This window comes from Lottia gigantea, assembly GCF_000327385.1.
Source record: "Lottia gigantea unplaced genomic scaffold LOTGIsca_24, whole genome shotgun sequence".
NCBI lineage: Eukaryota > Metazoa > Mollusca > Gastropoda > Lottiidae > Lottia > Lottia gigantea.
Window position 1 is genome coordinate 3,611,545 of NW_008708707.1, and position 24,331 is coordinate 3,635,875.

At 31.8% G+C, this 24,331-nt stretch overlaps 1 protein-coding gene across 1 annotated transcript; it reads right to left on the reverse strand.

Annotated features, from left to right (window-relative positions):
• Positions 1-7,286: 7,286 nt before the first annotated feature.
• Positions 7,287-14,224, reverse strand: LOTGIDRAFT_116526 (hypothetical protein; the record flags this gene model as incomplete). The annotated part of the gene is made up of 13 exons (XM_009055423.1): positions 7,287-7,554; positions 7,849-7,955; positions 8,376-8,471; positions 9,018-9,095; positions 9,207-9,320; positions 9,865-10,012; positions 10,208-10,290; positions 11,553-11,714; positions 12,059-12,223; positions 12,609-12,668; positions 12,732-12,850; positions 13,455-13,565; positions 13,915-14,224. 13 exons carry the CDS (start codon positions 14,222-14,224, stop codon positions 7,287-7,289), a joined length of 1,821 nt encoding a protein of 606 aa, XP_009053671.1.
• Positions 14,225-24,331: the final 10,107 nt, after the last annotated feature.

Below are 24,331 nucleotides of genomic sequence, written 5' to 3' on the forward strand. Positions count from 1 at the left end.
GTGAATGAATATTTTCAGTCGATTAGTATTACAAAATTTCAACAGTCTAAAAGTAGTCACAGCTCTAAAAGTCAAAAAAACAAAAAAGAAGATTAACTTGTAGATGTCAGTATATGTTTTTATTTATTTGCCCACAAGCTGTGAATGTATAAGCTTATTGTTGTTGTTCCCATCTGTAAATATATATATCAGGTGTCCCAAAAAAAAAACCCAAATTCGACAGGTAGTATCTCAGCTGTTGGTAAACTAATGTATTTCAAAATTCTCACAGATAGACGTCAAGATGTCGTTGTCAAGGCAATTAAGCTATTTCAACCTGTGTCAATGTGCTCTCCATCCTCTTTGACCACCGAACGTTTTTTTCCATCTTGAGATGCTGTTACAGATCACACCTAAAGGTATCTGCTATCAAGAAGCGACTATCCTGCCTTTCAATTTCTGTTTAGTCAGTTTGTAACACTGACCCCAGAACACCTTTTCTTTAAGAGAATCCCTAATGGCATAAACCATTGGATTATAGTGTGGGGATCAGGGCGGCCAGTCATTCTTGTGAATAAATTCTGGTGTAGCCTCATCCAGATATGCTTGGGATACTTTGCTAATATACAATGGGGCCCCGTCTTGTTGGCATCTTGGGATGGAAAAAACGGTTGCAATTGGATATAGGGCACAAGTTGAAATAAGCAAGTTGCCTTGATATTATATTTTTTGACATGACATTTTGTTCAGGCAAGTTCTTGTACAATTTTTATTCAATGACTTTCATATTGTTAGGGTTGGACAACGACATCTTGATGTCTATCTGAGAGAATTTTGAAAGAGATCAGTTTACCAACAGCTGAGATATTACCCGTCGCACTTTAGAGCGTTTTTTTTTGTGACACCCAATATATATATTGACGCCACCAATTATTTTAATTTCGAAACACTTGGTATACAATAAATACAGAGTTCAAGTCAAATCTGTTAACTGTAATCTCTATCTACATTAACTTTACTGATATCTCGTAAGATATAAAGTTAAAAATCAAAACCTACAATAGTATCTGTAATAATTAGAAACACAATGATATATAAAACCTCAGTTTATTAAAATACATTTCTATAATTAACATACTTGATCTCCATACCAGTTCACTAAAATACTTTCAACTTCACTTAAAACCTTGTTATTTCCCTTCGATCTCAACAGAACAAACTTATAGTTATTTGCTTTTGATCTCAACAGAACAAACAATTGATATTCTATCCTTTACAACAAATGTAACCTTCAATGGATTTGAAGGTTCAAATTTCGACAGTGAGCTGTGAACACTATTACTGATTAACTTTACAAAAAAATTCTCGTTTTGGTCAAACCAGATGGCGAACCTGTCCCTTTAAGAAGCCCATATGAAATATGAAGTCTATATTATCACTCATGATTGCCATTATTTAACGAAACATGGTGTGCATGTTTATTATCACTCCAGGATGAACCCTACTGAAAATAAGAAAATATTTGAGTTAATCCCCTTAGTTATTTTAAGCTCGTAAACACTTAAAGGGAAATTGCTTCTAAGAATGAACATAAAATTTTTAAATTTTAAACTTGACCAATAAGAGCGTATATTCATCAGTGAACATACCTGGTGTCATATATAACATAACAGGATCCTTATATATAATAATTCTGTGGCACCAGGTATGTTCACTGATAAATATATACTCATATTGACCATTCTTGAGGACTTAAATTTGATGTTCATTCTAAGAGGGCACAATATTCCTGATGGATTTTGATGCAACTTGGTGTATGTGTTTATGAATGAGCCCCATTGAAAATGAAAATGAATTATTGCCCTTGTTTTTGAAAAATTGTTAGCTCATAAACGTACTCGACAGATTTTGATGTATCACCTCAAGAGAAGTGTTTGGATGAAGGTTAAATATTTTATACTAGTAATTTTTACTGTACTGCCAAATATTTTTATTTAAAATAAAAACTGCCCTGGCAAGTTATCTTTGTTAACATTTTTTAATCACATGTATATGATTCCTCATCATATATGATAATATTAGAATATTTAAGAAAAGATATAAATACATTTGGGTTCAAACCATAAAGGGACAGGTAAGCCATTTTGTGGGATTGATTCGAGTTTTGAATATATGTCAGAAGTACTAGAAATTCCTTCAAAAATATATAAACCTAGGAATTTCTTTTCCTATTTCTATAGATGTCATTCTCTCTATTGCAGTGTCTCAAGAAAAGATGGATCCGCATGACGCGTATATGGAATCTTAGCTTTAGTCTCTAGCATGAACCACATTCAATCTACATATAAAACTATTATTAAAAATATAAACTATACAAAATTATAACCATAAATATAATACCAATATACTATTGAAGCACCATTATTATTGTTATAAATCAAATGAACATTAAGATTTTTTACAATTTCTTATTAGATACCAAAACATAAAATAAGCATGTTGACCTTAAATTGACTCACTAAAAAAAAATTAAAATGTTACAAAACTTCCAGACTTTTGGTAACCCAACAAAGTATGATTGTTATTTTAGACTAACTCTCATCTCAGTCAAATTTCTACCTTTCCCGTCATTTTCACAAAATGACGTCTGGTCAAAAGATTAATTTGACAAACGTTCAAGATGGCTGTCGTTGGATCCTAACAGAAGTGGCTATATTAGAAATAAAAGATAATAAATAAAAACGGAACGCAAGTTTATTTATTTTAATTAGCCTGACTCTCTCATCTGATAATAAAAATAAATAAAAAATGCCTGTTGACCCTGTCTATCAAATTTGCTGCCACTCATGATATTCTGTTTGTCTTTTTAAATCATACTTTTCTTTTTGATTTTTGCTCCATTTACAAACACGGCTTTAAATTATCTGATTAAACTTAAAGGGATTTTGAAGATTTTTTTTTAAAACTTGTTTATAGATAATTTTGAATACACATGCATTTGAAGGTTCAAATCTCGACAGTTTGCTATGAACACTATTACTGATTAGCTTAACTAAAAATATTCCTATTCTGAGATTTAGGTATGATAAACTTGTCCGTTTGATATTTATTTGACAAAATTCTGTGGATATAAAATAGGTTTCTTAATTCATAGACTTCAAAAAATAATGATAACAAATGGTACCGATTTGACCTCTATATCCTTATAAAACTTTCCCATGACAACGTTCAGAACCCTGAGTTAATTCTACTATTTGATTTAATAGTAGTTAATATACCAGTTCAATCATCTTTAAAAATTCAACTAATTTCTGTGACTTCTCACTTCGGCACGTCATTGAAATATTTCTGAAATATACCAAGAAAAAAATCATGAGAAAAAAAAGAATATCTTCAACATGCATTCTGACATAATTTCAAATACCCATCTTTACATTAGACCTGGTATTTCATCTTATACCTTGACTACATTGGTGTTATTTCTTTGATTGGATTGTACACTAGCCAATCTGAGCCCTCAACAAGAAAAAAATGAAATCAAGGGCTCTGATTAGCTGTATTCGATGGTGTACAATCCAATCAAATCGCTGACAAGAAAGTGGGCCATTGCAGTCAAGGGATAAGATAAATACATAATACTTAAACCATTGTGAAGATTTGGTTCAAAGTTTTCAGAATTTTAACACTGGAACTTAGAACAGCCTCTAAGTGTGGCATCTGACTTTGTCCCATGGCTTTTGGACATTTTGGCAGTCGAGTCTGAGAGCAACCAGATTTGAAACTAACTTGACAAATTCTGATAAAATCCTATCTGTTTTTATCTGTATTCAGAAAGAGTTCTCCTAACCAGTAAGTTTACTCAAGAACAGGCAAAGACAGAATGTGAAAAAACTGGAGACATATTGGCTATTCTCAAATCAAGTCAGGACGGAGCGATGGTGCATCAGATGCTTATTGACCAGGCTCCGTAAGTTCTACGACATTCGCCCCACCATCATCCTAAGCCATTCGACAACATCGAGCATGTTTATAATTCTTTGCCCAAATATTCATCGACATAAACTTGTTCAGCATTCATGTCCACTCCGGCAAATGACAAATAAAATGGCGACCCACAATGCTCTGTGATTTACAGTGTAAGACTAAAAGATGGTCAGAAAGTATTCGATACATTCAAGTGCTTCATGTTTCCTTAGCAAAGGTGTACAACCTTTATTACATCTACATTTTGGCTTGTACCAAGGTAAAGGCAAATCTTTATTTTCTTTTTTATTATGTTTAAAAACTATGGAGGGCGGATTGGCTTTTTATTTAATGTTCTTCTTTGCTATTTCCTAATTTTTAATTCTAATTTGCATGCTAAATTCAACATTTGTCATAGAAAATTGACAGAAGTATTAGAAAATCAATTTTCTAAAGCACATCCCCATAGTGCTAAATAGAGCATATAGAGTCAAAGCAACAACATTGGTGCTAATCAGAGGCTTCCATATAATTCGCCTGGTACCATCTATTCTGAAGCTCATCTAATGAGTATGTTTCAGTTAATGAAAATTTTACATTATTAAGTATATATCTTCATGTATTGTAGAAATGATCATGTTTGGATAGGATTAAAATACAACAAAACTCTACAGATGTACCTATGGCAAAATGGTCAAATGTTTGCGGATGAAGGTCGCTGGGGTGATGGCGAGCCCTCTCAGCAGAAAGTAAAATTGTGTGTGGTGTTTAATAAAGATGAACGATTGTTAGACACCAAAGACTGTGATAATGATTATTATCCTCTATGCTCAAACTATTAAACCTGATATTTTAAAGAAAGCTAATTCCTAAAGTTCAATAAATGATCTTAGCAGGCAAGCACCGAACTCACAGAGTCACCTCGGCTCTCTGTAATTTCTTCAAAGCTACCTTACTTACCTCATATGATGAAGAGTTATTAAGTTTTCTACATGCTAATACTGCATCATGAATACTAACAAACAGACAATCTTTATACATTGTGGTATAAAAATCTGTCTTCTCAAACATTTCTCTTACACCAGCTAGAAAAAAAAAATTATAAATAACATGGATTTTGGATAACTTTTCCAGAAGCATTAGACTATAAAACTCTCTCATAATTTCCAGGATGGTTAAGAGCCTCTGGAAGCCAGGATAACAAAATCTGTACAACTAAACTTGCACATTAAGGGCATTTTTATTTTTGACCTTATCAAAGTGCTTATGTATTATAACGTTTACTCTTGTGTGTATTGAGAAAAGGATTCCTGGGCCCTGGGCAAGACTAATTCAGAATAAGGAGTTTGGTAAAGGTCTATAGGAAATACAATGCTCTGTTCATAGATTTGAGATTAGATAATCAGGTTATTGGTAGTCAATAGTCTTGAACATCAGTGATTCTAATATACACTCCACATTACATTCCAAATAAAAATGAGAGTTGAAGAAAACTTATCATGAAGATGATTAATGGTATCCTAGTTGTAAAAAACTATGATGCTTTGACAGGATGAAGATATGAGGATTTAAATAATAGAACATCTGTCAAAATAAACCATTTATTCCTTTAATGTTTTGTGTGTCTAAACCAAAACAATTGTGTGTTTTGGGAAGAAAAAATGATTTATTTTGACCAAAGTTTTAATATTTAAAGCCACATTTCATGTGAGCAAATAAAAACTATGAGCTTATACATATTGTTTGAAAATTTATACAGATAGCTTTAAATATGTGGAATAAAAAATATTGACATTACCATCCCTTTTTTTAACACTGTACATAGAAAAACATAGTGATATAAAAATATAATAATAGTTACCTTTACATTGTGCTAAATAAACTTGAATATCAATTCCCTTGTATTCATTAATGATCTGAAATTGACATTATTAATATAACAAATAAACACTTTAATACTGAACTCCATGATGAAGTCCAGACACTATGGGTGACCTTGATTGAACCTCTGCGGTCTGAGTTGATGGAGAAATAACGTATTTATCTTCAGCCAGCATGCCGAGTGAGGGTCGAAATCGAATTTGATGGAGTTAAGGCGATATGGGGGGACTTTTGACCATATATAGACATTCCATGCTACGATGTCAACTTGTGTTTGACTCTCCAAATAGTGAGTGTCGGATTCGAGCTTCTAACTAGGTTGAATATTACATCACACGTGTCTAAACCCTAGAAAATATTACAGTCGGTTGTAACTCTAATGACTCGAGTCTAACCTGTGCTCCAATCGAAGTCACCCTATATATTATACTATAACATTTGGTCTCAGATTTTATTAACTCCCTGAAGCAATTGCATATTTGAATTATTTGTTTATCTTGTAAATTACTCCAGAAGTTAATAATTTGTATCAAAATGATTTATTAAGTCAAAATCCTTTGTATCTACATTGACCTGGGCCAGTGCTTCTATAGGAGAGTATCTCTATAACACCTAATACTGATCAATTTCAATTGACTGCCTATGTTAAATGTCTATTTCAAATTTCATACTGTGAACATGTTTTTATATAGCAATCTTGGTTTGATGTAAAGAAAATACATATTTTCCCCAAAAAAAAGGGACAACACCCCAATGCTACAATAACCATACCTGTCCTAAAACCTTAACACCAACGGAATCCACATAACTCATGGTAGAACAGTCAATAATTATAGAATGTACATTAGCAGGTGAACGGCAGCCATTAATATCTAAATCAGCCGCATCAGAACCTTCTACTACAACTTTAGTATCAGATATATCACACTGAAAATATATATTATTAGTTTATATCTAATACATTTGTGAAAAAAACAACTATATTTTGTACACACAGAATCCTTTTGACCACTTTGTCCTTAACAAAACCTCTTGACAGTGATCTTTCCCGGATTATCAATACCAATATACAGATGGGTAGATGGTGAAGATGACGATGAAGATAAGAATCCACAACATGTAGAGAACCAATATTCTAACCAACCTAAAAGGTCAGGTGCTTCACTTAGCATATTCAATATTAGATTTACAATGTAATACAACATAGTCAATGTTTGACAATGTACATCCCAGAATTCCTCACATATTTAAAAAAAAATCTATTTTTGTACATCAGAGCAATTGATTAGTTGAATTATAAATGACGAACAACTAAAGATATAAAACAACAAACAGATCATGGTATGCTAGTGGAATATTGTAAATGATGAGCAAACCATATACACCGAATTATGGATAAGAGTTACAGTTATCTCCCTTAATCCACTTCTGACTACCAGTTCTGATCTTCAGATGGAAAAAAATCAACTTACGTTTCCATTGTCATCATTTTTTTCTTCTTTGTTAATTTTTCTTATTAATTTTTCCTTCTTTCTTCTCAATTTTTTCACTATTTTGGGGTCCACAGTTTGTTTATAAATTTGAGTTTTAAAATGTTCAGAATTAGCAAAGAATAGAGCTGAGTCTATTCTAAATATTTTGATACAATCTAATTCATTTACAGCTCTGTAGACTGAAGTATCACGATAGATGTCAGTACCTGGTACCTGCCCCAAAACACAGGTATATGGGCTGAAATAAAACATAATACATTACTTCTCCTAATACTTCCAAAATTATCAATATTTTTCAAAAACAAATTGACAACTTTAAGTCACTACAATATTTTAAAATATTAATATACTTATGTTTTAATGGAATTGAAAGAAACAGAGGTATGTGACAAAAATTGAAATGGTGAAAATTGATTCTCTACTCTTATTAGTGTCCATTATACACATAAAGAGTTTACAATCCTCTGAAGTTTGAAGAAAATTTGAAAATCTTGAAAATAAAGTATTATGATAACTGGATAAAGAATAATACCTTTGTGATCTACCAATTACAGTTAAAAGAGCAAATCCTACACCAACCATTAATCCATAATCAACATCTAATAATACAGTAGCCAGGAAAGTCATTAACCATACAGCCTACAATACAGAAATAGAAACCTGAACCTGAAACATGTTATTACTCAGAGTTTCAGCCTACAATATATAAATATCTCAATAAACTTATAGCTAACATACTTTAGGCAGGCAGTGGCAACTCCTAGGTCCTCATCCACCAAATAATAATCATATTTGATAGGCTACAACCTATTAGATTTGCTGACATGCTAGATCTATCAGTCTTGAAGTGGATTCCACCCTGCTTCTGTAGGTCAACTTTCTCAAGCATATAGAAATAGTGACTAAAATTCCAATTTGAAGTATTTTAAAGGGATTATGTAATTTCGTACATTTCTAGTTCTTCTGCAGACTATTTACATATATTCAACACTCAAATCAACACCCAAAATGGTGCATCTGTCCCTTCAACTATAAATTTGATAAAAATAATCAACTTACAAAATCAATGACTGAAATACTCCATAATCTTTTTAATTCTAAAAACTGTTTGAACATTCCCTTTAAAGCCACAATAATAATAGAGGCCAATACACACTGAAATTATAACTTTATAAAATCTTTACTCTGGTCTTTATACACATGATGGTTTTACTTAGTAAACAGATTATTTTCTTGTTTTACAGAAAGATTTGACATAAATTAGTCGCAGTGATATTTCACAGCTTTCTTTTCTTTCTCTTAAAGATGGGTTCCCTTATTTTCATTTACGAAAATGAACATGCTAATACTTATATGAATATAAAGTAGAGGTGTTCCAATGACCAGTTTGTCTCACATGTACAGAATTAGTCAAAGGTCAGACTATGCATTCATGGATATTTATGATTGGTTATAACTCTTATTTACATGCAATACGAACATAATGATATGATTAAAAATACATGATAATTCATTAGAAACACCAATTAATCAAATAGTTTGCTTAATTTGATGCTAAAAAATGAGGAAACCCATCATTAACAAGTGCAAGCATGCAAATAAATTTCAGTTTCATAAGAAATGCAGTTTTACTCCATCTATATCAGTACTAGAGGTAATATTATAGAATAAAATATTGACAAATTTAAAATTCATACATACATTAGGTAAAGATTTAAAATATGGTCCAATAACCAATAAAACAACTACTAATAAGGTACTCGATATCAATCCACACACCTGGTGAAAAAAATACATCAAATTTAAATTAACATTACTCTTTCATCGTTTCTGTCTTCACTCAAATTGTAATTCATTCAACATTAATTTCTGATAAACCAAACAACTTACTTGTGTTCTTCCACCAACTCCTTCCTGTACCAGTGAACGTGATAAAGAGGCTGCCGTACAGAATGAGGAAAAAAATGAACCAAATATATTACAAACACCATAAGCTACCAATTCCTAAAGTGAGGCAAGTAGTTTGAATCAAAATATATCTATATTGTCATCATGTATCAAAGATAATTTAAAGACATCTATAAAGGGAGGCAACTCTCAATACAATATCACTGACAAAGTCAACACAATTGGTGGTCTTGTCTTGTGAGTGTCGGCACACAAACAGTCTTGGTCAGAGATTTGTGTCACTGACTTAAGTCTTGTCGAGAGTTTCACTGACTGGCACGGGCAAAATCTTCAGTCGGTCATTTTCTACCATGTCGATAAAACTATCAGAGACAATTTTCAAACTTGTTTGATATTATATATTCTGTCGGGGACATGATAATCTTGTTATGGAACCAAGGGCACATGTGAGATTTCACGTAAGACTCTTATCGGCGACAAAAAACTCAAACCATGACAGCTCGTCTCACCTTAAGAAAATAATCACTGACCAGACAATGGATTCAATTGATTACGTTTGACAAAATTGAGGAATTAAAGTGACCAAGAAGTAGGGAGGTTTGAATAAATAATCTAAAACAACGACAAAGTATGAACCTACCTGATTTGAATCAATATCATAATCGTGACGTTTGGCTAAAATTTTGGCCATAGAAACAGAAATAACAAAGGCAACAATTGCTATGGCAATGGCATCAGATATAACATCAGGTAAATACATAAACTGGTTGGCTCGTGGTACTGGAAATCTTAAATAGAAATATTATTTCAACAAAATGTTACTTTATCATAAAGTGAAACTACCGTTCAATTCTTATATTCAAATTCAAAAAAATTTTATCACGTGACAAACTACAGTAGCCTTTATCAAAAGATAAATGCTAGTTGGCGTAACTGGTTTATAGAAGGGAGTGATATTAGAAGTGTATCAAAAAATATCTCACCCTACTGGTACATCACCAACAATATTAACATCATAAACCTCATTTAAACGTGAAAACTCGGATACTAATGTACCAATAATAACCTGAAAACAAATTGAAACTCTCAATATCTTAAATATTCATCAACGATCTTAATTAGATACTATTGTCTCCAATCAATAGATAGAAATTTATAGTTGGTTTTTATCAGACATTACTTGCCACGAAAGGTTCAATAGAAAGAGGCATTCTAAGTTTTTATCAGACATTACTTGCCACGAAAAGTTCAATAGAAAGAGGCATTTTAAGTTTTTATCAGACATTACTTACCACGAAAGGTTCAATAGAAAGAGGCATTTTAAGTTTTTATCAGACATTACTTACCACGAAAGGTTCAATAGAAAGAGGCATTCTAAGTTTTTATCAGACATTACTTGCCAAGAAAGGTTCAATAGAAAGAGGCATTCTAAGTTTTTATCAGACATTACTTGCCACGAAAGGTTCAATAGAAAGAGGCATTTTAAGTTTTTATCAGACATTACTTAATGTTACGAAAGGTTCAATAGAAAGAGGCATTCTAAGTTTTTATCAGACATTACTTACCACGAAAGGTTCAATAGAAAGAGGCATTTTAAGTTTTTATCAGACATTACTTGCCACGAAAGGTTCAATAGAAAGAGGCATTTTAAGTTTTTATCAGACATTACTTAATGTTACGAAAGGTTCAATAGAAAGAGGCATTCTAAGTTTTTATCAGACATTACTTGCCAAGAAAGGTTCAATAGAAAGAGGCATTCTAAGTTTTTATCAGACATTACTTACCACGAAAGGTTCAATAGAAAGAGGCATTCTAAGTTTTTATCAGACATTACTTACCACGAAAGGTTCAATAGAAGGAGGCATTCTAAGTTTTTATCAGACATTACTTACCACGAAAGGTTCAATAGAAAGAGGCATTCTAAGTTTTTATCAGACATTACTTGCCACGAAAGGTTCAATAGAAAGAGGCATTCTAAGTTTTTATCAGACATTACTTGCCACGAAAGGTTCAATAGAAAGAGGCATTCTAAGTTTTTATCAGACATTACTTAATGTTACGAAAGGTTCAATAGAAAGAGGCATTCTAAGTTTTTATCAGACATTACTTTGCCACGAAAGGTTCAATAGAAAGAGGCATTTTAAGTTTTTATCAGACATTACTTACCACGAAAGGTTCAATAGAAAGAGGCATTCTAAGTTTTTATCAGACATTACTTACCACGAAAGGTTCAATAGAAAGAGGCATTTTAAGTTTTTATCAGACATTACTTGCCACGAAAGGTTCAATAGAAAGAGGCATTCTAAGTTTTTATCAGACATTACTTACCACAATAAGTTCAATAGGTACTGGCATTTTAAGTTTTGGTTTGATTCTAGGGTTATTGTTGATTAATTCTTTTACTAATACTAAGACTAATATACAAATTGCTGACCCAATCAATGCAGCAAAATTTGTAGTTGGAATGTTTTTAAAGAAATCTCTGTATGACTGAAATAAAAATTGAATAAAAGACAATTTAAGAATTCTAATAGCTTTGAATTGAATTTTTTCTCTCATTTCATAAATATTCAAAATATTAGGTTCAGTGATTTTATATTTAAAATAGACACACTTCCCTCCCAGAAAATTCACGTGAAAATTACCTACTCTTGGGACTGAAAATTCCCCTCTATAAAATTATGTTCATAAATAATAACTTTTTCATCAACACAAAGAAAATCTAAGACTCTCAGTAGTATTTTGTAATTGATATTTCAATTCATAATGAAATGATGGCCAAAATTCAATTCAGTAAACATCGTAGGTAGAGAGTAGTCTTAAAAGAAACTTACATAAATGAGTTTAAATGGACCATTATATCTGTTGACGGCTACACCAAAGATATGTTTAATTTGACTGGTAAAAACATGGCAAGCAGCACCAGTAGTAAAACCACTTATTAATGGGTCTGACAGATAGACAGTTACAAATCCTAATCTAACCATTCCCATCAATAACTGAAAATAACAATAACAACAAATAACAATAACAACAAATAACAATAATAACAAATAATAATAATAACAAATAACTATAGAATCAAAGCTTATTGTCCCATCCGGGTTTAAAAAATCTGAAGGTATTATCTCGACCTATGCCGGGTCTGAATCCTGGACCTTCAGGTTAGCAAGCAAGCATCTAACTCACTGAGCCACTGTGTAAGAACATGATCCAGGTTCTGTTATTATTTTTTAGATATCATGTTATATATAAATATCTACTAAAACACTATTTAGCATGTATTAGAATGTAATATGAATTAAAACTTTATTAAGGCCAAGCTTGGGATTTTAAAAACCACATTTTTGTGTGATATTGGCAAAATACATAACTGTAATTTACCTGAATAGCACCAACAGCAAAAGTAACAGCCATGGCAAAACCTAACTGTGTCCGAAGTAACTCATCATCAATACTGTTACTAGTGAAGTCTCCTATAGTCTGCGATAAATTGGTATTGGTTACATTGAAGATGTCACTTGTACCATTGTTGCTGCTAGCTGGTCTATCTAATGACAGACCTTTAGATGCTAGACCTTTATCTACCACAGATCCCACCATTAAACTTACAACAGCAAATGTTCCTACAAGATTTAATATAATATATTTATTTTCTTCTCTCATTCAGTGATATTGCTGTAGATGTTAAACTCATGCCAAAAACGTGTCTAAAGGTGTTATCACAAATGGAAAATGGAGATTTCTGCACAAAGAGCAATAACTGAAAAATCATACATCAAATTATGGAGAACTTTTCAAACCTCTCTAAATTGAAACAATGTCACATTACAATGATGATGTTTTCATCTAAAAATAAAACAAAGACCCATTTTTTACAAGGATAGCCACTTAGGTTCACTAGGTCTCTTTCTACCAGCTTGTCCTTGGCCAAACCTCTTAGCATTAATCTTTCCTGTATTATCTACACCCATTTATAGCTGGATTGACTAAGATAATGAGGAAAGAGGACGGTACTTTCACAGTCTGACGTAGATTAAAACCAAGGACGAACATTTCAAAGGTTCAGCAAATGATGTCGTGTAAAAATTCCAACATCCTTACCACCTATGTTACAGAACCCTGCTACAAATTAAAATAAGAAATTTGGACAAACTAACTGAAAACATAAATCCTCTATTTTAGTTGAGACAATATTATCATGATCTTACAGTAAACATATCTACTTACCAACTGAGACATGCTTTGATGAACCAAAGAAGAAATAAACTAAAACTGGAAAAAATGAAACATATAGCCCATACACTGGAGGAAGTGTGGATAACTGTCCATATGCCATACCTGAAATATATTACATTGTTGAATAATGTTCATCTTTAAAATTTCCATCAAACAGCATTGGTTGGTGTTATGCCAGACATCAGAGTTTGCTTACTCTCTTAGACACCTGATACCACGCTTTAAAGGGCAATTTAAAAGTAATTAATTTGCGAGGTCATTTGGCAAAGGATAACCTTATCTATTCATTGCTTGATAAAGACCAGAGAACACTGGTCGAAACGTCGCCCAAATAAAGTTTTTCATTATATAACCTTATCAAGGTCAACGGAATTTCAGACGTTTCAGAAGCAGTTCTATCAGAGTGAGTTATTGTTGGCAATCAATATTTTACAATAAGCGGTGGCCTTACCTTGTGGGATATGCATAATACCAACAGTCAGTCCAGCAATAATATCCGCAGGAAAGTCATTCCGAATGCTATATCCTTTTAATAGTGACAGAAATGGAAAAACTTGAGTTATAAATTTTCCAACACATTTTCCCGAACATTCGAACTTTGAAACTTTCTTCTTGGCCCATACTTTTGGTGTTTTAGCAGGGCGTTGAATGCTGGTAAATCCTTTATCAAACTCTAGTTGCGTATATACAGGGCGTTCCACTACTACTCTTTCTTCATTGATTAAAGCATTTCGTATTTCCACATCTTCACTTTCATTCATCCTCTTTTTAACACCTGAAACATACAGAAATAATATTTGTTATGAAATATACAAATTATAGTTCTAAATAGATATGATATCATTCATCATGTTCTCATTGTAAATATTATCAAAATCACTTCATGTTCTTGCTGTAAATATTATTAAAATCACATCATGTTCTTGCTGTAAATATTATCAAAATCACTTCATGTTCTTGCTGTAAATATTATCAAAATCACTTCATGTTCTTGCTGTAAATATTATCAAAATCACTTCATGTTCTCATTGTAAATATTATTAAAATCACTTCATGTTCTTGCTGTAAATATTATTAAAATCACTTCATGTTCTCATTGTAAATATTATTAAAATCACTTCATGTTCTTGCTGTAAATATTATCAAAATCACTTCATGTTCTTGCTGTAAATATTATTAAAATCACTTCATGTTCTCATTGTAAATATTATTAAAATCACTTCATGTTCTTGCTGTAAATATTATTAAAATCACTTCATGTTCTTGCTGTAAATATTATCAAAATCACTTCATGTTTTCATTGTAAAATATTATTAAAATCACATCATGTTCTTGCTGTAAATATTATTAAAATCACTTCATGTACTCATTGTAAATATTATCAAAATCACTTCATGTTCTCATTGTAAATATTATTAAAATCACTTCATGTTCTTGCTGTAAATATCATTAAAATCACTTCATGTTCTCATTGTAAATATTATTAAAATCACTTCATGTTCTTGCTGTAAATATTATTAAAATCACTTCATGTTCTTGCTGTAAATATTATCAAAATCACTTCATGTTTTCATTGTAAATATTATTAAAATCACATCATGTTCTTGCTGTAAATATTATTAACATCACTTCATGTTCTCATTGTAAATATTATTAACATCACTTCATGTTCTCATTGTAAATATTATTAACATCACTTCATGTTTTCATTGTACATATTATTAAAATCACATCATGTTCGTGCTGTAAATATTATTAACATCACTTCATGTTCTCATTGTAAATATTATTAAAATCACTTCATGTTCTCGTTGTAAATATTATTAAAATCACTTCATGTTCTTGCTGTAAATATTATTAAAATCACTTCATGTTCTCATTGTAAATATTATAAAAATCACTTCATGTTCTCATTGTAAATATTATTAAAATCACTTCATGTTCTCATTGTAAATATTATTAAACTGTAAAAATTATTAAAATCATTTCAACTTTATGTTCTTACTGTCAATTTGAAAATATGTCTAGATTAACTACAAATTTACCATATGTCCCCATAATAATAATAATAATAATAATGAACACCACTTCTAATTAATCTTAGATCTATCATAATCCAAATGTTACATGTTTATAGAAATATTACTACTACATATTGACTGTAGAAGTTAAACCTAATATACAATTATATAGTAAAAATATGATAACACATGCATCAAAATTCAGATTCCACCCTTTTTTATGTCAGTTATTTCATAAATATAGAAAAATGAATTTAAAATGCAAAATTGACACTTAAAATTACAAGTTTTATCTAAATGGAGTTTCAGTTGAGAGATAAAAATATAGTTGTTATTAGACTGAATACAAAATAGAAACATTTTGAATATTTTGGCATCACTTTCCTGAAGACTCTCAAGTGAAGATGATAAGATTTAACAAATTCAATAACTTTATCTTGGAGAAATTTTATTCTTGTTTCAAACCCTGAGCGCCAGAAATTGCAGTATCAACTTAAGTTAAGAGATTGTAAAGAGGTTTTATATCTTTCTAATGTTTCAAGACGGGTCTGACATGTTTACTGACATGTGACGGAAACCTTACTCCAATGTTTTAGGGTCGTTTATATTTTCTATTTGCATCATTTCAATTTTATTTCAGTTATCACTGGTTCCTGTATTTAGAGCAATGCCAAACAATATATACGACGCCACGAGCTTATAATATTTAGAAATTTGGCGATAGCTAAGTCATAAACACTTAGTTTTTGTGGAATTACTTGACCCACAGACGTCTGACTGAAAATTGGAATGGTGCTATCACATATAATTTTTTAGAAAACCTCTTTACAATCCCTTTAAGAGGAAATAAATACAATTTGCTTATTCTTAAGATTAAATCTCAAAGATTTTCTAACATAGTCACACAAAAAAGAATTCAAAACTTTAAAATTGCACCACACTGTACTTCTGAAAGAACCAAAAGTACCAAATTCCATTAAAATAACCTTCAGTATGAATGAAATGACCTACGACTATATAAAGGACGTAACATCTCACAGTCTGAAATAAGTGTCACAATTAATATATTACAAGATACAAATGAGTTGAGAACATAAAATAAAATATAATTTATAGTTAACCACAAAACATTCTTATGGGTACATCCTCCTTAAAAAAATAATTGAAATTTAAAGTTACGCAATAACTTATTACTGTGAATATTTTTACAACGATATTTTCAAAATTGATCATAATACATCAAACTAATAAATCTGTTGATTCTTCTGAAATAATAGCCTATCAATCTGTGACAGTGAATAAACTACTTGTATATCCTATGAGTTTATCTTCTCCACTGCATGTCTTTATATATTATATAACATTCTTGTATTATGTCATCAATTAATGTCACATTTGACTTCTGAATTTTTTGTGTAAGAATTTTCAGAGAATTTCAAGTATTTACCTGTAAAAAGAGGTGTAATAAAAACTATTTGCTCTGATATATCTTGGTACAGGCAGACCAACAGTCTTGGTCGACTATTTTGTCACCGACTCGAATCTTGAGTGAAACTTGTGTGTCCATGTTCAAAATTTGAGCCTTCAAATCCATGTGTATCCATAATTATTCATGTTTGAAAGTTAAAAATTTGACTCGAATTTTAGTGAGACTATGTCATATATAGAAAACACATATATAGGAATAGACAGTGAAATTTCTAGTTTGAAGTACACATGACTTAAGATAACATAAAAAACTGTGTCTTCAAATCAAATCTGATACAATTTAACTAAATCAAGGGCCATAAGTCAAAAACCATGTATCTCATTATTACCAAATTCAAACTTAATCAAGATTTCAATATATACAAGTTTCATCAAAATATTACAAAAACTGCAGCCTGTATGATGTTTAAATACACATAGGATGTACTTCAAATAACTGCAGCGCTCTTGTAGTTTCAAATTTCATTCTGAACTATTCATTGATACATGCCAAGTAACATCTCAATAATATGATACAAATCTTCACTAACAAATTACCAAGTAGTATAGTTGATTAGAAACATGATCTACTTCTTGATAAAAATTATTTAAAGATGGTCTTTCTTTTCTCCAGTTTTCTAAACCTCAACTACCTAAATATATATTATACTGAATTTTACAAATATAAATATAAATATAATCTAAGACATCATTAATTTACATATGCATACATTGTTTCATCAAATTTAGATCACCTGTACCTTTATCACATTCACAATGCAATTGCTGTATCTGTCCACTTTCTAATATAAAATATATCATATCATTTGCAGTATTTTGATTTTTTTTATTGATATTTCAGTTATCACTGACTTGGTGGAATGGAAAATAAAAATGATGCAAATAGAAACTATAAATTTCTCTAGTGTAATTTTTGTTAAATCTTGCACATCAATATCATTCATGACTTACAAAATTAGGACTTGATCTTACCTTCTACAGGTAGTCTTGTCAATAAGTGAGTATATAATATTAACCACCAAGTAACTATATAATACTATTACTATCTATAGATAATAGGTTCTTATAACCCGTATATAAGTCTTTACCATTGTAAGCATAACTTACGGTAAAGCCTTTTAAAGCTGGTCACATAGAGGGGAGCAGAATGCATGCAAAACTTTATCTGCCAGATATCTGGTTTCAGATAAAAAATAAAAGTATAAAATTAAAAATATATATCAGACTTTATCAAATATTAAAATATCAAAGTGTTTTCAAATCAGAAGATTAAAATTAAAAAATTGCATTAAAGCTGCTGTTGTAACCAACTTCATTTTCTGAATACGTTGGACAATCATTTATAAGTTTAGAGAATCAGAAAAAGAAAACATCATTGGAAGTGTAATCTAATAAAATATAACCAAAAAGAGAGTGAATTTAGCCAATTATGACACATGTAAACTAACTGAATTGATGAAACCTACATCATAAATCAGGTCCACTGTCATGTACAACAGGTTTTGAGATATTTTAAATAAGAAATCACGCTGAAGTTTGACAAGTTTAGTTTGCTAAATTAAAATTTCTTGAAAAATCTCACTGCCTATTCAATCCAAGCTATATTTTATATATTTTTATGGCAGAAAATGACCTCATTACAAGGGTTTAACTGTATATATCACGTTATCAATCTTTGGGGTTTATCAGATTTTTATCACTTTGCTATCATTAAGTAAATCCATCAATCTCTCTCTTATTAATCTATGTCATATTTCCTTATAAATCACATTTTTATCCAAATTTCTGACAGACATCAAACTGATCATATTTGTCAGATCTCTTTTAGGGCAACAGAAAAAAACTTGCAAGTGACAGAAAGTCATGTTTTCAGTAGTATAGTTCAAGGTTTTGATGCAGCTGACCTATTTTAATATCCTATGTGGGAGCCGCGGTGGCAGAAAGTCCACGGTTCAATCCCAGCATAGATCAAGATAATTCCTTTTCCTCGTCAGTGGCAGGTATGAGGGGCTGACATGGAAAAAGCGTCTAGTCGTTCGGATGGGACAATAAACCAAGGCCCCGTGTGCTACAGGCTGTGTATCATAAAGATCCCTTGACAGTTGGAAAGTATGGTGTTGTTGGTCTTCATCAGCCCAATAAGATGCAAAAGAGAAGGACATAAAATTCCATTCATTTCATTTTCATAATCGTATCCTGTCTTACTAAACCATCACAAATTTTTATTATTTTTTTTAATACTTTTTCTTATTTGACCACAGTTCATGGTGTTGCAAATCATGGAGGTCAATCTTAAAGGGACATGGTCAATTTTTGAACCTTCAAATTCATGTGTGTACAGAACTACCCATATTTCATGTGGACCTATAAAAAGGACAACTTTTAGATACTGTGCCATGTATAGAAAAGATATGAAAAAAATTGAAGAGATTATGGCACTGTCACACAGTTGTAGTTCTTCTAGAGACTATTTACCAAAATTAGACTCTGAAAAATGTCAAACCATACCTTAAAGAGAGCGCAATATCAGTGTCAAATTCTCATATTCTCAAATCTACATAATATATAAAGAGAGATGTCATCAATTGGCTTACTTTGGAGGTGCAGAACATCTGAAATTTTGGGCCAAATTCTTCTGAATCTACATAGATACATTTTGGGAGTGAAGCTTGCAACTTTGTACTAATTATTTAGGAATGCTCAGGCAATAAGTAATAAGTAAAGAGGCTTGATTTAACTTACAAGTGGAAATGCAAATATTTCACTTCAAATCTTTGGTGGAGTAGTCACAAACAATCAACTTGAAGTCTTTCAAATAAAATATCAAAGAGAATAAAATACTTTCAATAAATCTTAAGTTTTCTTTCATATCTAAAGTATAGACAAATAGCTTTGAGAAGGTCTTGACATCTAGAGAGTTAAAATAATTTAAAAAGTAGGTCAATGCAGCAAAGTGTTCTGTAAGGTTATAGCCTTATAGGCCTGTATTTATCTATGCACAAGTAAATTGTGTAACAGTGTTATCTGTTATATCGTGGGTGACCGCTTGCAGCCTCGTATAACGAAATTACTTTTCGAGAAAAAAAAGCAAAAACTATTTGTAGGCATATTTTGTTAAAATCTTTTTTATTATTTTTTTTACCACTATATGTGGTTTTCATTCTTTGAAAATTTAAACTTCATATAACAATTTGAGTACGCCCACCTATTGAACCAGTAACTCGTATAATAATTTTACTTAAACTTTTTACATATTTACTATTGGCCTTAATACAGGGGTTTTACCGTATTACTGTTTCGCTAACGTGTGATATCGAATGAGGAGATAACAATATAATGTCGATAGAAGTATGAATTGAGTGTAAATTGTGGATTTATCAAACAATTAAAACTACCTGGATTCATAATGATCCTGAAATCATAGATTCATTCATTTTCTACTGCATTCCTACATGTTTTCAGTCAACAAATGTTTTGACGACAAGAAAACTTGGAAGTAAATAAACTTTTAGTTTAACACCCTAAAAGGGAAATACGTCATATGTCTACTGGTGACGTATTGTGTATTAAAATAGTCATTATCAGAAAACTGGGGAAGCCCCCATATACAGCCCTGATTTTTTGTGATTATAGTATAAGATGCATATGTGGTATTAGCAAATCAAAATATTTATAATAGGAGTAAGGAATAAAAACAGGTTTATCATGGCCTTAATTTCTAGAAAACAGTTTTTGGAACCCATATGTCAATAATAGTAGGCTAGCTGTGGGCTAGACCTATACTATGCCTAGGCCTACTATGTAGTACAGTTTGCTCAAGTACTGTCTACAGGCTACTGACTACAGGCCACCGACTACAGGCTACCGACTACAGGCTACTGACTACTGGCTACTGTCTACATGCTACTGTCTACAGGCTACTGACTTCAGGCTACAGGCTACTGGCTTCAGGCTATACTGACTACGGGCTACTGACTACAAGCTAATGTCTACAGGCTACTGACTACAGGCCACTGACTACAGGCTACTGACTACAGGCTACACACTGACAACATTTTCGGTAACACGGAGCGCAACATGGCCGCAACAGACATGGACAACACAAATCCGGTCCTGTATAAGGCGCTCCCAGACAAGTTCAGTTCGACAACATGCTGCTGAATCTGTCGAGGGCTCTGATTGGCTGTATTCGCTAACGAACAATCCAATCAAATCGCTATATACATTCCGTCATACAAGAAAGGTGTTCTAAGACGAAGTTGGCAATGCCTTGACATTATGAAGATGAAACATGCTACGAAATAAGATTACTTCTAAAGTTTGAGAAGTCAAACAATGCAAAATAAAAATTAACGATGCAAATGAAAAATTATAAAATATAAAATTCTAGTCACAATTAGGTAAACCAAAATAATTAAATTGGAAAAAACAACATAATATTATAAATATTTCTTACCAGTTTGACGTTTATACTTTGAGTTCATGATATTACAATGACAGAAATGAAGCGTTGGAGGATATTAAATGAAAAACGTTGAAGTTGAGAATAAAGTGTCTGTTTTGAAGATTAATTACCTGGTGAAATAATAAAGTATTGTCATATCTCACTTCTCGTCATAATAAACATGTAATAGGACGTGCTTGGGGAGGGGACTAGTGAGATTTACGTGCCGGGGGGAGGGGACTAGTACGATTTATGTTCCTAAATTAAATCTTTACACCTCCTATTGTTTCTCTTCTCACCGCAAACAATTCAAGTGGACTCAATTCAATAAATCATTCTCGATAATTTGATTTGTATTTCATATGCACCGCATATTCTAGAATCAGGTCCTTAAAGGGACGGATGCGCCATTTTGGGAGGTTGATTTGAGTCTTGAATATATGTAAATAGTCTTCAGAAATACTAGAAATGTACGAAAAGCACAAAATATATTCCTTCCTTTAAAAATACTTCACTATTTCTATATATGTCTTTTCTCCATATCACAGTGTATCTTAAAATGACGAGTCATTATTTTAACATTCAAACGCAGATAATTCTGGACACACATGGATTTGAAGGATCCAATTTCGATGGTGTGCTGTGAACACTATTACTGATTAGCGCAGGTAAAGAATTCCAGTTTCTGAGCCTGAGGTATGATTGGTCCAAAAAATGGTCCACCTGTCCCTATAAACCCATACCTATTTTGAATCAATATAGACAGACAATAATCGTATTAAGATAGTTTTTAAGTTTTGGGGATTTTCTTTTTTGACCGGATTAAGAAAACTTGTGGAAATCGAGCTTGGTAACTTTCGCGGACGTGATTCAATAATATCATCTTCAAGATGAAAATCTATCGAGATCACAAGACAAATGTGATGTCAAGGGCAATAAGCCATAAACCATGCATCGAAAATTAACGATTAACGATTGAGAAAAACCAAAATGCATCATAGTATGCATACAAAACTTTTAGCAAAATTTGATCCTCTATAGCATTCACCAGTCAATTTCGACATTATGGATAAGTAAAGCGCAATAACTCAAAATATATTCAGCGAAAACTTAAAAATATAGAATTCATCCGAGATTTTATTCGATTAAAAAAAAAACTGGGCATATTGCTGCTTAAAATATTAGACTTTTACATGCATGTAAACAAAACGATTTTGAAGTTTGCATTCTGTTCAAATACTCCAAACGACCTATCAATAAAGGATAAATTCGATACGTTAAGTATATAAACTACACCTTAAGAACGTCACCGTATGATCGAACCATTGCACGAAAGGTGTCTTGAAGTATATTGGTTATTGGAAAAATATAGACAATACCAACCATTCACAATCAAATCATTCCAGAAAGGAACTTGTTCTGGACAATCAAATGACACCAAGTATTGAGCGTCGACCGGAAACATCGTCGCAAACATAGAGCACTTGTACTCACCAGAAGCCGCACCAGTGGGGGCATTTGATTTCTTTTTCGATTGAAAATTGGAGTTATTTTTTTTATTTATCCAATAGTTGGAGGAAGTAGGCCTAGTATTAAGGTACAAGAAATATAAATTGTAAGAATGCGAGACGAGAAACAATGATGTGAGCGGATCGAAAACAATCCTGATACATACGGAATTCCAGTTCGTGGTCTTTTGGTTTGATTACGAGAAATTACAAGCCTAGACCACAAGCAGTTTAGCAATCACATCAAATTTGATTCAATAGTTATAAAAACTAAAATGCTAAAAATGAATCCAGGGTAAAAAACTGAAAAGAAAATGGATCCGGGGAAAAAAAAGTTAATAGACGTCTCGGATTGAATAAGGCTAAAACCCTGAGGCTGATTGAACGGTGATTGTTATATAAATCACACTGAACAATCTAAATCAATCACTACCCGTCATTTCTTCATGTTATTAAAATAATATAGTGTAAGAGAAAAAAACTATTAATCAATTTATTAATCAACAATAGTTTAATTAGTTGAACACAATGTTAGTTTTCACCTAATGATGACAATGTAAAGTGTCGAAACTTTGCGTACAATAAATCCCCCGAGTAGCATTGTGTTCATTAGAGCCAAACATCGACCAGACAATGTAAGATTACAGACTTAACAGTAGTGATCGGTTTGAGCTAAGTGCTAACTGAGAGCAACAAGTCTTCCGTCACTTCTACTGCGAGTTCATCGAAAGCAAGTGGCTCTACCCAATAGGCTGCAATGGTCACCCGATTTGTGTCAAGGAATTTTGTGAATGTAGTGATTTAATTGGATTGTACGCTAGCGAATACAGCCAATCAGAGGCCCCGACAAAAAAGGCAAATTGTCTGAGCGTGTAATCAGGGACTATAATGATTGGCTGTATCCGCTTGCGTACAATCCAATTAAATCACGGCATTCACAAACGTTCGCAATATAAACGTTGTGTTTTGTTAAAAAGAATACTAGTTTAAAACTAGTTCAAGCAAGTCATATTTTAGTGCTCATAACCCTGTTGTTGAGTGCTGAAACCTTTTAATCTATTATAGGCCTACTAAAGGAATAATATAGCGTTAATTAATAAGCATACATGTATTCTGAAAGAGGAATGGCAAAGATAAATTTAGTTATGATATGAATTATCCATGTTTGAAAGTTAAAAAGGCGAATCGTCTTTTCTTGAGACACTGCCACAGATAGAAAAGATATTTATAGAAATAGGAAAATAAATTCCTAGTTTTATATATTTTTGAAGGAATTTTACGCTTTACGTACATTTCTAATACATCTGAAGACTATTTACATACAAATCAATCCCCCAAATTTTGAGCATCTGTCCCTTTAAGTCAAAGTGGTTGTGCCTTGTTACTTGAAATGGCAACGGTCATGTG